Here is a 16397-nt window from a genome sequence, read left to right as displayed (position 1 = left end):
TTGGCGACTTGGAAAATATCTTAAATGTACTACTGCATATTTGTTCCTGGAGATCTAGCAATTTGTTGTATCACTACATGGAGTATAAAGGAAACCTTATTTTTAATTTTGGTCTATTGCCAAACTTTACACAGACAGATAATAAATAAAAAAGGATAGCCTAATTTGGCCTTTTATATCCCATTGTCTAAAAATATTGTCTATTGTAACAAGAACATTGTGCTTAGTTATGAAAATATTGATGTTTTAAATAATGCCATTAGATAACGTATAAAATGGCTGTTACTATGTATAAACAATACTCCACAAAATATTTGAATATGATCTCTAAAAGTTATAAACTTTGATTTTTGTACAAAAAGCTAACAGCAAGCTCAGGCTTAGGCTTAGGCTCAAGCCAGAATGATGGTGTGGAATATAAGTGTGTGCTCTATAATTCTGTGAGCATCAATGAACATCAACAACCAGTTTATTAAATTCTCACCTGCTAAACCAGGAATATGTTAATTAACTGAAGAAAAAAACATTCTCTTCAGGGCTACGTTTCTGTTTAAAAAAGAAAAAAGGATCAATGTTACTTGAAAGACTGAAGAAGTTGGTTTTGGTTTTTTTTTTTTTTTTTCTTTTACTAAACATGTAGTTTTTAGGAGCTATTTAATTCTGATCTATAAGATCTATACTTACACTTCTTTGTTACCTTGTCCCACCAATATGCTCTAACACAAGGTGTGAAGAATGAAAGAGATCTACAGTCTCATGACTTACTAGAATAACTTAACTTGCTGTAACAAGATATTAACCACCACCTTAGCTTGATTTTACACTGTTTACACATACCCTAGAGTATGATCACACCAACAGTAAAGCATAGGAGTTGGACTTTATGATCTTTATGGGTCCCTTTCAACTTGAGATATTCTATGATTCTAAGTCCAATACAAGCAAACCTTCCTTAAATCTTTGACAGTTAAAATCCCACAGATTTTTTTTCCTCCATTTGAAAACCTAGCTATTGGAAGTTACCAACTGCTAATACCTAAAGAACAGCAAACTCCTTTCAGACCCTAAGACATGAAGTACTACTAACACGTACTGTACACGTAAATGAGGAGAAGAATACGAGGCTTGTGCACTGCTGCCAATTTTGTAAGTCATTGGAGATAAGTGTAATAGAAGCAAACAAATATGAACTCTCCCATACTTCTTGAGGAATGTGTATCCGTACCCAAGAATGACTTCAGCACACCTAGGGAGTAAATTCTGTCCCTAGGTAATCACCATCTTAAAATAATTTCTAACTAAAGATGCAGTTACAGTTCTTTTCGGTAGGTGGTGTAAAAAAACCACCTATCAAAAATGTATGCTGCCGGTGCTCTGAAATCCTGTATATTTTCCACAATTTTCCTTGTACTTTCAGCGAAAAGCCAAATGATTAAATGATAATCCAAGAAACAAATACGCAACAAATACGTGTGCCCTCCTCCAACAAACACATCCGCTTGTGCATCTACTCACCCTTCACTATCAGACATAAATGTTTGCCTTGGGCCAGTACGATTTACGCCCATACAGCACTGTTTGAACTATTGCCTTTTACTATTGAAGAACACAGTAGAAGTCTTGGTCACAAACATTCCCTGCTTAAATCCTGCTCCTATTCCTATCTGTGGCAAAGCTCCCATTCCCTTAAGAAGAGAATGATAAGAAATATTGAACAAAACCCTGCCCTAAAGATTATTCCCCCCTCATAAATTCAAAGGATGCACCCCAGGACATATCAGTTGTCTTTTTTCTTTTTCTTTTTTTTTTTTTTTTTTTTTTTTTTCTCCTCCCTCCACACACACCCAGCACGGATCCTACATGAAATCCGATCAGGTTTAAAGCAACCACCCGCGGAGCCCCCGCGGCTGCTCCGGGAGGGAGCCGGCGGCTGCCGGGGGGGCCCCGAGCGGTGGGCACCGTTCGGGCCCCCCCCGGCAGCCGCCGGCTCCCTCCCGGCGCAGCAGGCAGGCCCTGGCGGGGAGGTACCCCGCCCTCAGCCTCGGCAATAACCCCTTCCCCCCCGCTCGGCCGTCCGCTGCGCTGTGTCACCTTCTTGCCGGTGGGACTCGGGCGCTCGTAGAAGCCGCCCCGCTGCCCGCGGGAGGCGGCCATGGCTCCTTCCCGAGGCGGGCGCGCCGAAGGGCCTCTCCGAGCTGCCGGCGGAGACCGTTAACGGCCGCCCCGCGCGCGAGGGAAGAGGCGTCGGAGGCGGGACGCGGCCGCCGGAGGAGCAGGTGCGGGCGGGGGGGGCGGCGCCTCAGCCTCCCCCGCAGCTTGGATCCCGTGAGGCCCCTCCGGTTCCCCAGCCCCGCCGGGCCCCAGAGGAGGCCCCCGGTAGCTCTGCCGCCCCGGCCCGGCCCCAGAGCTTGTGGTGAAATGCACTTTGTGCCCTAAAACGCGACCTGCAGCCGCCGAGGGCACGGTCTGCCTCCGATTCTTGTCTGGTTGCTGTCATTTAATGACAGGCAGGACGGACGTGTGTTGTGCTAGTGGGCAGCACTCAAGTAAAATTCGGAGGGCAGGCAAGGGAACGGTGTGTGGTGGGGCGTGTGCATCCTATCTTGTGACTAAACGTATAAAAAACTTTTTTTTTTTTTTTTTAACTGGCTCATAGCTGGATCTGTGCTACCAGAAGTTTATTAGTGCATCAGAAAATGACCAATGACAACAGTACTTTTGTCTTAGAGTTGGGCCCACAGAGCAGGCTGTTCGTGACAGGAGCTGTGTCTCCCACTTAAATCAGAGCACTGCAGTGCTGTTGCTGCTGAGCAGATAGATCCAACTTAAAACGCTTTAGGATAAAACTTAGAAAGCACATGCTCGCTGTTGACAGAACTACACCTGGGACTGGCAGCTGGAAGTCCCGCATGTCTTGAACCAGGCTGCTGCAGCACCGGGAACTCCGGCAGGTTGCATACCAGATAAGCAAGTTTTGATCTTTGTTACTTCTCAATACTTTCTAGTTTTGCTTTTTGGAGGCTTCATACAGCTTGTTCACTAGTATTTAAATGTAAAGGTAGGTAGGAAGGAAGCTATAATAGCAATTTCCACTGCTGTGTTTTTTTCTGAGCATAAAAGTTTTTCCAAAAGTTAACAGAAATCAGTATCTTGATTTTACTCTATAGTTAATATGGCACCTCCCCTTTGACCCTTGTTGACCTGGCACATTGCCACCTTAAATGAGAATGCATCACTGACTGCAGCAATACTAATTTCTCCAGAGTTTGTGAGATTGTAATGGAGATAACTATGCACTGCATTCCATATAATAAAACGCAGAGAAACAAATCTAAATGCAAGACCTATGTGACAGCAGGGAACACAAGGTCTTGTGGCCAGCCAGTAGAATGGGAAGTGAAAGACCAGGACAAAATAACAATAATTTAGAATCAGAACTAACAGAGAAAACATTCATTTCATATTCATAAAGAATTTTTAAAAGTGACTCAAACAGATAAGGGGTTGAAGTAATATTTGGTCAAGGCCAAACTCAAGTGGTTTTTGTTTCCAGTATTTTATTTCCTAAACATGGTGACAATGTAATTAAAACATCAATGAGGCCCTGACTAAAGGGATGTCTTAAGTTAACAGGTGTACAAAAGAAATTTAGTTATGGCTAAAGTAATTTTAGCACATTCCCACATGCCTAGCTTTTCTTCTTTTAACACATTGATGAGTTTTAGGTAAGCAGATATTGAGAGGTGTTAAAATCCTTACCTCCCTCAGGAAAAAAAAGACTGGGAAGAAAGAGGGTAAGAAAAATTACTTCTTTAGAAGAACTGTATGGATATTTTATCAGCCATATGCAATATGATCTTCCTTGACATTCCTTTTGTAGAGTATAATTGCATAGAACAGATTATTTTATCTATCCACTGGGGAAGTCTGATAAGGACACATTAGGATAGACCTGACTAAGCTTCTCTTTCTGCAGGCTAACTCTGATTTGGGCATCCGTTTCCTCTTTTGTCTGATGAACTTCACTTCTAACTTAACCTAACGTTAACATATTCTTCCTCTACTTGATTATATTTAAATTTCTTTAACATAGGGAACAGGTTTAAAGAAATCCAGTGTATTTTACTTGTTAACTTTTGCCATTATTGTGGCAACTATTGTGATCAGTGACTTACTGGTATAATGTCAGCAGTATCTTCCAACAGAAGTTAGATTACATCTACATAGCTTAGTCCTAAAGTTACTGGTGGGGGGAAAAAAAATAATCAAAACAATAAAGTGGCAAGTGTTTGCATGGAAGAGGGAAAAAGGGAAAGGGATTGGGCAGACGTAGCAAGTTTCTTAAAACATAAGGCATAAATCTTGTTTAAGACACAAACCTTTGTTACGTAAGTTCTTTCTAGAGAAGGTTGAATTTGGTTGCTAATGACATTTCAAGGGTGCCATACTGTGGTGTCTCTTAGGCTAAAGAAGTAATCCCTTTGGGAAGTTAAAAACAGTGTCTTGAGAAAGTGATTTTATTAGCTATGATTTATCTTATCAGACAGAAGAGAAATTGTTGCAAGCTAAACATTCTTCCATTTCTGAAACTTATTTGGGCTTGTAAAACACATCAACTTCAAATCAGTAAACTTGGATATTCTTTCAATACCAGTGTAAGGATGAAAAGTACTCCTTTCAAGCAACCCAACATTATAACCAAGAAAACTGAGTTTAACAAAAACAAAATCCTTTTTTACTGTCAGGTTAAATTTGAAGCCTATTACTAGTCTGAACAGACGACTTAACTTTAAGCAATATTAAACAGCTGAAGATTAAGGGTTTTGCTTTCTCATATAATAGGATCTTAAAAGTGTTTCACCTGTACTTGTATAAGACAGTACCACTGTATCTGTCTATAGGTTGTTGGTGGCAGTTGTGAAAGATAGAAAATAGGTCATTTGACTACTTTGATTCATCACGATATGAGAGGGTTTATTCTTCCTCTGCTACACAAGGGAAAAACTTTTCTTCTTAAGAGGTAGTACTAACTCCACTGACTCATGCTTTTGTGCTATTAATTAGATGAGATACTCATTATGTTATTGATTTGTCATTGATTTGTTATTAGTTAGAATTAATCATATTTAATTTTAATATTTTAGCAAAATCATATGTATGTTGCATTTTATACATTTAACCACCAACCAGTGCCTGCTGTGAAATCCCCTGTATAGCCCAGTACCAAGGCCGGAGAAATTGGCTAAAATCATCTAGTAGGAACATTTAGAACTTAGATAACAAGATAAAGAAATTAAAATCTGATTATAAAAGAGTTTGATTTGACTAAAAAGTAGAAAATTGTGAAGCATAAGTATGGGAGTGTTAAGTTTGAAATGTAGCCTTAGGAACTTAGGAGCTTAGAAAATGTATAATGTGTAACCATAAGAATTTAAGTATTGTTCAAAATCATTTAACCACAGAAGTTTTGACAAAGATTGGTAGTCTTGTAGTGTTTGTTTTAAAAACTAAGGAAACCGTTATGGACACCAGTTTGCTGCTTGGAGACACCTGAGAGGTCAAGAAGCGGACAAGTGAGGAAGACTATGAAAGACCACCAGAGGACTCCTGAGGACCACCAGAGACCTTCACTGTGCCTGCATAAAGGACATTTACATATGCTAATGATTTCCCAGAAGTTTAATGAATATGTATAACTTTTCTTGGAAATCTAATGAATATGTATCAATAAGTCTTAATATAAGGTGTATTGTTTTGGTGACAGGTGTGCGTGGTTTGTGAGAGGACTCGCCCGCGCACCCGGCCGTCAATAAAGAAGTGTCTGCTTATCTACGCTAAATTGGTGTTGATAAGTTCTTCATTCCGAGCTTTTCAGTAACAATTAAATTTTTCATCCATTTGTTACAATGAACATTTAGATTCTCAAATAAATGAATAAAACACTAGAGTAACTTTATAGATATAAGGATGCATATATATGCATGTAGTTCTAGTCAGTACATAACCGCAGCCATAAAGTAGATACATTCATTTGAGTATTGATATATATGTAAGTCTTGTAGTTAGTGCAAATGCCCATGTTTTACTTCAAATTTACTACTGGAAAAAACCAGTTTCAATAACCATACAAGGTGATCCTAACTGAAAGTAACAACAGCTAAATCAGAAAAGAGGAAAAGTTATAGGTGTTGATACTTCAGTGACAAGCACGTCTCTGAAGTGACACTTCGGATTTCTAGCCTGCTCACTTCAATGGCTCCAAAAAATTCTTACACCATACACAAAAATACATCCCATAAGTGATGAAAGTGATGCATATGCTTCACGAGTGGCTGAAATTATGTATTTTCATAAAGTTTCTATATTAGTGAAATAATAGCCTTCCATGATTCTTGGGGAGGGGGGAGAAACCAACTAGGTTTTTACCTTTATTAGGAAAGCTTTATCTTAAGTGTTTCCTATACCTTAAATAGTACTTTCCTCTTTAAATAGGTTGAGATTAAATGAAGTATCAGTATACTTTATGCACAACACATTTCAAAAATAATATGAATCTTGAACATATTTTTTAATAAGTGCAAAGATAAAAGATTTAATCTCTCTCAAATAAAAATAACAAATATAATTTTAAAAAAAGATGAAACCAGTTAACAGTATTAATGCGTCTTTTTCTTGGCTTTGTGCTTCTTGTATTTTTGGTCATGCTTTCTTTGTTTCTTTTTGTCATCCTCAATACTAGTGTCACCGTCACAACTTTGCTGTTCTCTCTTTCTTTTAGAGGTGCTTTTATCCACCTGGTGCACTTCACAGTCACTTGAATGTGGCAGGGCCAATTCAAAAGAACTCTGTGCAGATTTAAAATTTGCAGCTTGATTCTGATAGAGAGAAAAGGATAAATTTGAAGGCAGTGGTGGAGTCATCTGATAGTAAGGAAATTGTTGACCCATTAGACTCTGTACTGTGTACTGCTGTGCTAAAAAATGGTTCGTCTAGAGAAATAGAAACTTGAGTTGTTAACACTGTAAGGAGAAAGTTCTGAGGAGTTTAATTTTGCATGCATTACAGCTTCTACAATGAAACTACTGATAAATTATAACATAACACAGAACATTTGAGAGTAAAGCTCATATTTTATTATATCAACTAATATAGTTGGAAAAAGTAGACATTCATGGCAAAGTTAGAACAGAGACGTAATCTGATTTAAGATTAAACTGCCAGTTATTCTTTGTGTAAGGTAATCAACATGGCATTCCTTTCATTTTTACATCTATGTATGTTACAAACATTTGTAACTGCAATGCCTATTGTAAATGTAAAGACATGCACATCTGCAATTTTTTTTAACCTGGTTTAACTAATTTTAAAGTTAATGTGGAACAAAGCATTCCAACAAGGTATAGTGAATCCCTAGATCAAAGCACTTGGAACAACACAGTAAGTGCCCAGCTTCTTGCTACAGTCCCTGAAGTATCCCAAGAGTCCCTCTCATACAAAATGCACAGCCCAAACACAGAAATAGAACTACAAAGGTCAGAAAAGAGTAGCTTTCTACTGACTGGCAGTAACCAGAAAAATTAGGGGGAGCATGTCCGAGTCCGTTATATGTGCAGACAGACTCCAAGTGGGTAACCTGCCTGGCTCACCCAAATAAAGGAGAGGTAGATATGTGAAGTTGTACATGTGACGAGGTCGCTTCCTGCTGAAGCTGCAACAAACTGTCATTGGAGACATACTGCAATACCATCCCCTCTAGCAAACAGAAAATGGGGTGAAGTTGGTCGTGTGTGCTGGTCTGCTGAGTTTGGTCTCTCGGTGTTTACATACTGCATTGTTACTGAGGCGTGGGTTCATCAGCAAGCATAGCGGGGGAGATGATAGTACATTCCCAAGCCTTCCAACCACAATGGAGGGGATGGGAAAGTTTCTGCAAGCAACAGCTCTTCTGAGGGCACAGCCTGATACGAGGGGAGGCAGGCTGCCACCGCATCTGTGCAACAGGGAACAGACCCCCTCCATTCTCCTGCTCAGATTGCAGCTAGCAAGAGTCATCTATCCAGACTTCGCCCCTTCTACAGTTACAAAGGGCTGGCCATTCCCCAGTCAGACTGGGTGGCAGCAGTACTGTCCACAGTTGGTACCTCCCATTAAGTGCTGGGTTTCTTCACTCCTACCAATCCATACCGATCAGATTCAGAAGCTCCATGATGTGTTTGGTGAGTAGGGCTTGGCCCACACGTTGCCATCTGAAGAGACCAATTCCCTTGCCTTGTGGAATGGCTCAGACAAAAGAGATTAGGACAAAAATGGCCCCGTGCACCAGAGTCTGTTAGAGGGGAAGTGGAAAATGGGTTCTCACTGTCTAGTGCTGTGAAAGTAAATCATGAATGTGAGAACTGCAGGGGCACGTGAAGGTTCAGGCCAGAAACCCTCAAACTGTTGTTGCCCAAACTTGGGCAGTGGTGATATGTTGGGCAAGTTTTAGGCTTGGTCTTAGGACATTTCAAGCTTTTGCTGGGCATTTCTGAATTGAGTAGAAGAGCTAAGAGGTTCCAACTGAATTAACTGTATATGGAGAAGCTATTGCTTGCATGTTTGTAATTTTACTGGGTTAGCTTGTGTCACCAAGGGGATTTGATCTGGAGCACAGTACAGGAAAGAGCTCTCTCTGTAGATTGACATTTTTAGCCTCCCTAAGCTATATACCTTTAAGACACTTCTGCAGTAAGAAAATTGTTTGGTTTGGTAGATCCCCTGTTATTATAGTACCCTAAAGTGCTAATATGAACAGACCTAATACAGTCAAAGTTAGCGGCCTAAACCACATTTTAAGACATTAAATAAGCACTGTTTGCAGAAAAGCAGAACACATCCAACTTCATAAAAAAGCTCCCAAATTTTTAACTTTTAACGCAAACTCACCATCTTTTGAAAGCCTGAGTATTCATGAGGTAAACTATTGTTCATTGGAAAAGGAGTAACAGGAAATGGAGGATTTCCATAAGGCTCTTGATACCTAGAAAAAACAAGCAAACATACAGATTCTAGACATCCACCATATACCGCTTACCAGAGTGCTGAGACTTAACTCTTGGGCTATAATGAGTATATCCAAGAGGAGAATTGAGATACTAACAACTGCTTCCATGAAAAAAAACCCTGATAAAACAAGGAAAATACACCCAAAGGCTCAATTAATGAGTAATCTTCACGTGTACTTAAGTGCAGATGCAGAAGAGTTCTGGATTTCACCACAGGAGTTTAGCTTCCACAGAGAGTTCTGTCACATTTGTAACTAAAAATGTTGAAATATTGAAAAACAGTGAATCTGGGGTGTTCAGACTTCCATTATAACAGGTTTATAACCTGTGCATTCATATGTGAATGACAGCTGCTTGTACATATAGACACAAAAAATACAGATATAAACTCAGTGGGGTTTAGAACGATTATCTCCATTGTCAGATTTTTTTCCCCTAAGAACTGCAAACATTGTTACTACAAACACCATATTTCAGTATTTTCTCATGGTCCTTTATCTTGCAGAAACAAATAAAGAATGGAAAATTCAGGCTAACTGAACCTCTGGCAAGCTAAACAACCAAACATTAAAATTAACTACAGCCCACTGGAAGTCATCAGTAAGGATGCAATTAAAGCATGCAACAGCTGTTTTAACAAAAAGCCTGAAGATTGCTCTACCACATGAACTGATTTTCTTAATAAGATTTTTAAAAAATTACAATCATACGGTTCATTCACAGGTAGTTTTTGTTACCTATACGAAGGTGAATATAAGTCAGTATGGTTCTCAAAACCATGCGTAGGGCTGTTTAGTTCTGGTGAGCGAGAACTCCCTGTAAATAAGACAAGAACATAATGACTATTCAGTTATGACTATTCAATTAACAAGTCAAAAACACAGAAAGTGTTCTGTGTCATCTGTAGTGTGCTATTATATCTAAGGTAGTATATAAAGATAAGCTGCTATTTTATGGCAGATAATCTATAGCATCACTTTACTGCTTGAAAATGTTCATTTATCATTTATTCACTTACAGAAGCATAAATCAAGGCTACTGAAGTAATCAAGAACACAATAATTCCCATTCAGTTACAGACGCAGGAGATGCTTCTGGTTTTAGGAACCTCAGCCATTCTACTTAAACCCAGCAACTGCTCTGTACAGCCTTTGAAGTAAGGAGTGGCACAGTGCATAGTGGGAACACGAGTCCTTAATATTTGGGTTGCAAATGCTGCCTGTATTAGCTTTCTAGGTGGTTTATTTTCATAAACATAAAACTAAGAATGTGACTGATTTGACTATATTCTTTGAACTACAATCCCTTCCATTTAAAATGACAGCTCTGGTAACTCTCTGGCTTTAGTATAAAAACTATCAAACAGCTTGATAGTTGCTGCACTTACTGAATCAACTTTTCCTGCCAGACTGCAAGTTAAAGTCACACCATGATTCCTAACTGTAATCTGGCATAAAAACCTATGTTACTATGTTTTCCATACAGTGTGGTCTGAGCTGGCTTGCAGGTTATGCTGTTCTGAACCAACCTATTGTATTTTCTTAGTAAACAAAAAATAGAAAGACTGAATCCTTCCCTACGTAAAAGCCACAAGTTTTTGTTTCTTAAAAAAAAAGGACAGTAATTTACTCCAACTATAAATTGTCATCTTTGTAAAAGACTGTAGGAGTCAAAAATAGTCATTAAAAAAAAATATTTACAAAGACTTAATCATTGAGACTACTAAACGTACCAAGCCGACACTGCACTTTAATTGGCCTTCCATACAAACGTATTCCATTCAGCAAAGCTATTGCATAAGGCACTGATTCTTTGTGCTTAAAGCAGACAAATCCAAAAGACTTAGTTTTTCCTTCTTTGTCCTTACACATTGTCACATCAGTTAATGGTCCAGCCTGAAAGAAATTTGTATTATTTTATCAGAGAAATTAACAGTGACATTTCATTCTGAGTACTTCATGACATATATTCTGCCATTATCAGAAACAGTGTAAATTTCTTAGTATAAGAATCTCTACTTCATTTTGAAAATGTCTCTCCACATTCCCCAAGCTGAAATTCTGAGCCTTCTACAAACAAAAATCAGCTCCATGAAACATTAAAATAGAACCAAGCATCAGTCCATGGGTGATGTCTAGTCTTTAACAATCAGATTTTTTAAATTATATTTAAAATATGATGATAGGTGCTGCAAGGGGGAAGACTAATCTGCTGACTCCATAGCAAGAGTTATGTTATATCTGTACAGCTGCTAGTACAATTATTACAGAGGTTTTTTTGCACAGCTAACATAACTAAGCAAACTGATAACATCAGCTGTGTAAAAAGTGACCTACTCCATTAATATGCTTCTATTTTACTGACGCTTAAATTCCTAAAACAGGCAGCATCAACACTGTCAGAAAGCAAACCTGAATAGAGAGTAGTGCTTCTGGAACCACCACAAAACAGAGTTTTCTGTACTGCCTAACCCTCATCACAACTGCATGGCAAGGAATCAAGAGACCCTATCATCTCATCAGAGATAATGTACTGTTTCTGCTCAATACATACCCCCATCCCCCCCCAAAAAAACCCAAACCCCACCAACAAAACAAAACCCCGAACTACACCCTTTGGCTGAAGTATCTTCATTGAAAAGTTCCATCTCTGCCTACACATACCATTTTAATCCTTGCATAGTACTTCCAGAAACAAATTAATGCAGCGATATTCCCATAAATACTGGTTCCATTTTCAAAGAAACTGTCCAAACTACGCATCTATATGGCTGATTTAGGAGAGTGAAAAGAAGTGGCCAACAGCAGTCTCATGCCACAGCTCAGGAGTGTTAAGGATGCAACAACTTAACTTTAGGAGGATATAATAACCAGATGATCAATGAAGTGAATGTAACTTACAAAAAAATCCATCACTAAAAAAAATTACTGAATGTCTAAATTACTGTAGTAGATGGGAGTATTCATTGTTCTGAATCAAAAAATAGCACTCATCGGTAGAACTGGCTTCCACTACTACTACTGATGCAATATGTACTTTTCAGCAAAAGTTGCTCCGAAGTCATCTATAGCTTCAGGCAAACATAAGTTAATTCATAACAGCCCTACAGCAATTAAACTGCATAAACAGTTAAACATTCAAAATAAACACACAGCATATGCTTAGATGAAGAAAATAAGCCATAGAAAGTAATCTACTTTGTTATTCTGCATTTTCAACGATTACTGTCAAACAACAAATCTGCAATTTGTCTACTATAAGTGATGAGGTGGAGCCATCTCCCTTATTATACCCTCCATGTTGTCAGACTGAGGATATTAAGGATTGTCATCTGTGATAATAATATCTGATTGCTTTATGCTTTTGCCAGCTGTGTATAAACTAATCCTCAATTAAATAAGTGTTTTTGCTGAAAAATGAAACTCCCCTACTCCCAACCCTGGTGAAAGTAGGGGGGTGTCATATAGACAAACACAAAGGATCAAAAATAACGTACCATTTTTTATTATTGGTGCAGAAGGTGATCAGGCAGTAAAGCAACAGATACTACCTAGGTTGTCCTGTGCAGGGAATCTTCACAATGCTGATCTTGTCTTTCCAAATATCTTGAAGTTTGGTGGGGGTTTGGGGGGTTTGGGTTTTGGGGTTTTTTTTTGTTCTTTTTGGTTTGGTTTTGTTTTTTTGGAGGGGGGGGGGTGTTTGTTTTTAAAGAAGGGATTTCAGTAAGATTCTGAACATGTTTATTTTTGCTTGACTTGGCTCCTTAAAGCATTTTTGTTGTTCTGCACTACACTGCAGTTTTTAAAAAAATTACATCTGTCCAGTCTTCTGATTATTATTTGCCTAACAAGGAGGATCTGGTTCTTCAAGAACTAGAAGCAACAAACTCAAGTCCTTTGCAGATCAGTCTTTTAAATATGTAGTCTTCCTGTTCATAAATAAAAATATGAATAGTTTAGAAGTAATAATAGATACTTGCTTGTAATTTGATAGGGGAAAAGCTACAGGTCAGGAGCGCATCTTTAGGACTATGCCATGGCAGGAATATTGAACTGTATACTTTCCAAGAAAGGACAATACTGCAATGAGAAGCATATGCAGCAGAAGACAGAGAAACTTGAGTGAGAACAAGATGAAGAGAAGGAAAAAGGTAAGTAGGTGTTATTGGGATGACCTAAAGACCCAGATAAAAGTCAGCAGTTGGATGACTGCTGCAGATTATGCAGGGGAGTCATGCAAAACTACATTCTGAGAGCATACACTTATTTTTATCACTTTTGTACCAGAATTTGTATGGTATTATTCCTGTCCCCGGTAAGATAAGTTTAGGTTTTCTTAACCTAACATTTACAGTTAAACAGCAGACTACTGTTTAGTATTGACAACAGGTAGGAATACTGCATAGAAAATAAGGAAAAAAGGAAAAAAAAAAAAGAAGAAACAACTGTTTCTTAGCTAATTTTAGGGAAAAGTTAAAAACTGAAAGTTAGGAAGAGATGGGAACCACTAAAAACCCAAAGGGCTAGAATATACCAAAGAGGCTTTCCAATGCAAATGGGGTAGCATGCTGAGGTCTTCCCTAGTTAACAAGACAAGTATCAGATTACTCAGTAGAATAAAACTGGTAAGTAGAAATAGTTCTGATTAGCAAATGAAATAGCAAGAGAACAGGTGATTCTGCCCACCTCTTTTTCTGCAAACTCACCAGAAGGAAGCAAGGTTCATTCTTAGACTGGGGGAAATGAGTGGATTGGTAGAAGCAAGTTTATCACCATGCTGTTAGCTAAACTGTCCAGTCAGAGTCTGGGACCTTTTAGCTTGACAGAGGCTGACTGGATCACGCCAGGAGGAAAAAAAAAAAAAACCCAAAACACAAAACAAAGACACCATAAACAAATTCAGGAAAAGCCCATAATCAGCAGCTATTATCAATCCACCTTGAAATTTGATGCTTGCATTAGTGATAAAATGCTCCCTCCTCCTCTCCGTATTTTCCCCCCTCTTGTCCTTACTCCTTTCAGGTTAACAAGCCCAGCTTAGCCAGAGACGTTGCCCGTGTGAGACCTAAACTGAAGCCAAGTCAGTGTCCTAATACTTTCTGCCTTTGCCATTTTCTTTCTTCCTTGGCATGCCTTATTTCCAAAGAAAGAGAATTAAGCCCAGCTTTGACACGGGTCCAGCTACTTAGTATTTTCCCACCACCTCCCTGAAAATCCCACCGATGGAGCTTTTAATATATTCTCAAGCATTAAAACGTAAAACGTTTTGATATAAAGGCCATTTATAGGTGGAAGTCCAGAGCCCCCCCTGCAGATCATTCCTATTGCCTCTCGCACTCTGCTAATAGTTTCAGCCTCGCTCCACACATTTTCGGGTTTTACACTAATTTTTCTTAATCAAATCATTGATCAAAAATGGATTGCTCAGAATATATTAAAAAGAGTGTAAAAAAGATTTTTTCTCGGGCATTTTGAAAACCATCTTTAAGTTACTTAACTTCCTCACTAACTTGGGGCCCATCTGCAGCCCCGAAACTTGCACACCCGGGAGGAGACAAAACCGAGGAAGGGAGGGGAGACGGGCGGGACGGGCACCGCTCCCGGCCGCAGCGCGCCCAGGGTCACGGAGCCGCAGCGGCGGCCGCGAACGGGCGAGATAGAAAGCGGGCTCCTGTCCCCGCGGACCGCCGGGCGCGGAGGCCTGCGGACGGCAGGCGCCGGGCGCCGCACCCCGCGGTGCGGTGCGCTGCCGGCAGGTCCCGGCCCCGTCCGCGCCCGCCCGGCGAGCTTCCCTCTCTCCGGCCGCTCACAGCGCTTCGCTCCTGCGGCGGAGGCTGCGGCGGAGGCTGCCGCGGCCGCTCCCCGGCGCGGAGCTCCGGCGCAGCGAGCCGCAGCCCGGGGCCGGGCCTCGCCTCGCCTCGCCTCGCCTCGCCTCGACCCGACCCGACCCGACCCGGCCCGGCCCGGCCCCGGGAACAGCCCGGCTGCCGCGCCCGGCTGGCGCCCGCCGAGGGCTCCGCCCCGCGGCCCCGTCCCGCCCCGGGGGGCCCGCCCTCCACCTGCAGGAAGAGCTCGTAGAGGATCTCCTCCCGCACGCGGCTCTCCAGGTTCCCCACGAACAGCGTCCGCTCCGCCTCCTCGGACCGCCCCGGCGAGGACATGGCGCCGCCGCCGCCGGTCCCACTGAGGGAGGGGATGGGGGACGCGCCCTCGCTGCCGCAAAGCGCCGCGCGACTGGGCGCGTTGCTGGGGCGCGAGCTCGGTGTCCTAGCAACGCGGGAACGCGGGCGGGCTGCCGGAGGGCTTTGTGCGAGGGGAGGAGCGTCGCGTAGAGACGGGGGCGTCGTGCGGGTCCGCTGGGACGGGACGGGACGCGGTCGGTCCGGGACGCGGTCGGTCGGTCCGGGTCCGGGTCCGGGTCCGGCCGGAGGCCTTCCCATAGCTGCGGCAGGGCTACGTTTTATGTAACGGCGTGTTTGAGAGACGCTACGTGTGCAGTCAGTTGGTGCCAGACGCGGCAGGCCCTCGCTCGTGCCGTTACTCTGCGGGGAACTTCACCGTTGTGAGACGTTCCCTTCGTTTTTTCTTGCTCGGGTTTTCCCCGCTGACCGGAGGAAAAGATTGTTATCGCCAGACCTACCGGTGGAAGCGTGTATTGTACAGAAACATGGCCTCGGGGAGAAGTACGTGTGCCCCTGGAGTATTTCCTTCTCGTCTGTGTGAAACTGCAGGCGGGCAGTGAGGAACTGGCAGAAAACCCCATAACCGTACGAAAACAGAGCCGAAAAGCTCTGTTCTCCGCTTGCCGCCTTGTGGGCCAGGTGGGTACTGCAGCTGCTGGAGGAGGGCCGGGTGACAAATACTTCAGAAGCCTTTAAAACCCTCAAGTGTTTTAGTCATCAGTAGGATAAAGCGTTGTGATAGTTACTAATAAAATACACATGTAAAGTGTTGGATGTTGTTCCTTTCTCAGGATTTAAAAAGAACTGGAATATGACTGCTATTTACACGTTCCTTTTCCGGGTTAAGTAAAGGTGGCCCGTCCACTTAGGTAAAGACCGGTGATTAGTCTCTTTCAGCAGGATAGATGACGCACCATGACTCCAAGCCCCTTGTCATCCCTACATACTACCAATGCCCTATCCTGTCTCGCTCACCCTTCCGCCCTTCAGCACTCCTGGAGGTCCAGCTCCCACCTCAGATAGATAGAAAGAAAGAATCAGTTTATTTACGATTCATTAGTTCATACAATTGCAATTCATTAATTCATTAAGATCTTGAAATAGTCCGTGCTTGACTAGCAAATATATGTACAATATCTATTGACATAAATAGCACCCGATTTGATAGACTATGA

At 41.5% G+C, this 16397-nt stretch overlaps 1 protein-coding gene and 1 pseudogene across 2 annotated transcripts; both read right to left on the bottom strand.

Annotated features, from left to right (window-relative positions):
- LOC115343899 overlaps window positions 1–2362 on the bottom strand; it is a 40324-nt pseudogene extending 37962 nt beyond the window's left edge.
- A 4240-nt stretch (window positions 2363–6602) lies between these two features.
- Window positions 6603–15756, bottom strand: RBM11 (RNA binding motif protein 11). 2 transcript variants are annotated; one of them, XM_030020475.2, is made up of 6 exons: window positions 15635–15756; window positions 15100–15500; window positions 10774–10936; window positions 9779–9857; window positions 8923–9016; window positions 6603–6989 (listed from the first exon to the last, which is right to left on the bottom strand). In XM_030020475.2, exons 2-6 carry the CDS (start codon window positions 15478–15480, stop codon window positions 6657–6659), a joined length of 1050 nt encoding a protein of 349 aa, XP_029876335.1. In that variant the 5' UTR covers window positions 15481–15500; window positions 15635–15756; the 3' UTR covers window positions 6603–6656. The 2 variants fall into 2 exon arrangements, with proteins under 2 accessions (XP_029876335.1, XP_029876334.1); XM_030020474.1 differs by lacking the exon at window positions 15635–15756 and having other exon boundaries at window positions 15100–15522.
- Window positions 15757–16397: the final 641 nt, after the last annotated feature.

This window comes from Aquila chrysaetos, chromosome 7 (assembly GCF_900496995.4).
Source record: "Aquila chrysaetos chrysaetos chromosome 7, bAquChr1.4, whole genome shotgun sequence".
NCBI lineage: Eukaryota > Metazoa > Chordata > Aves > Accipitriformes > Accipitridae > Aquila > Aquila chrysaetos.
This window is presented reverse-complemented; position numbering and strand designations above follow the sequence as displayed.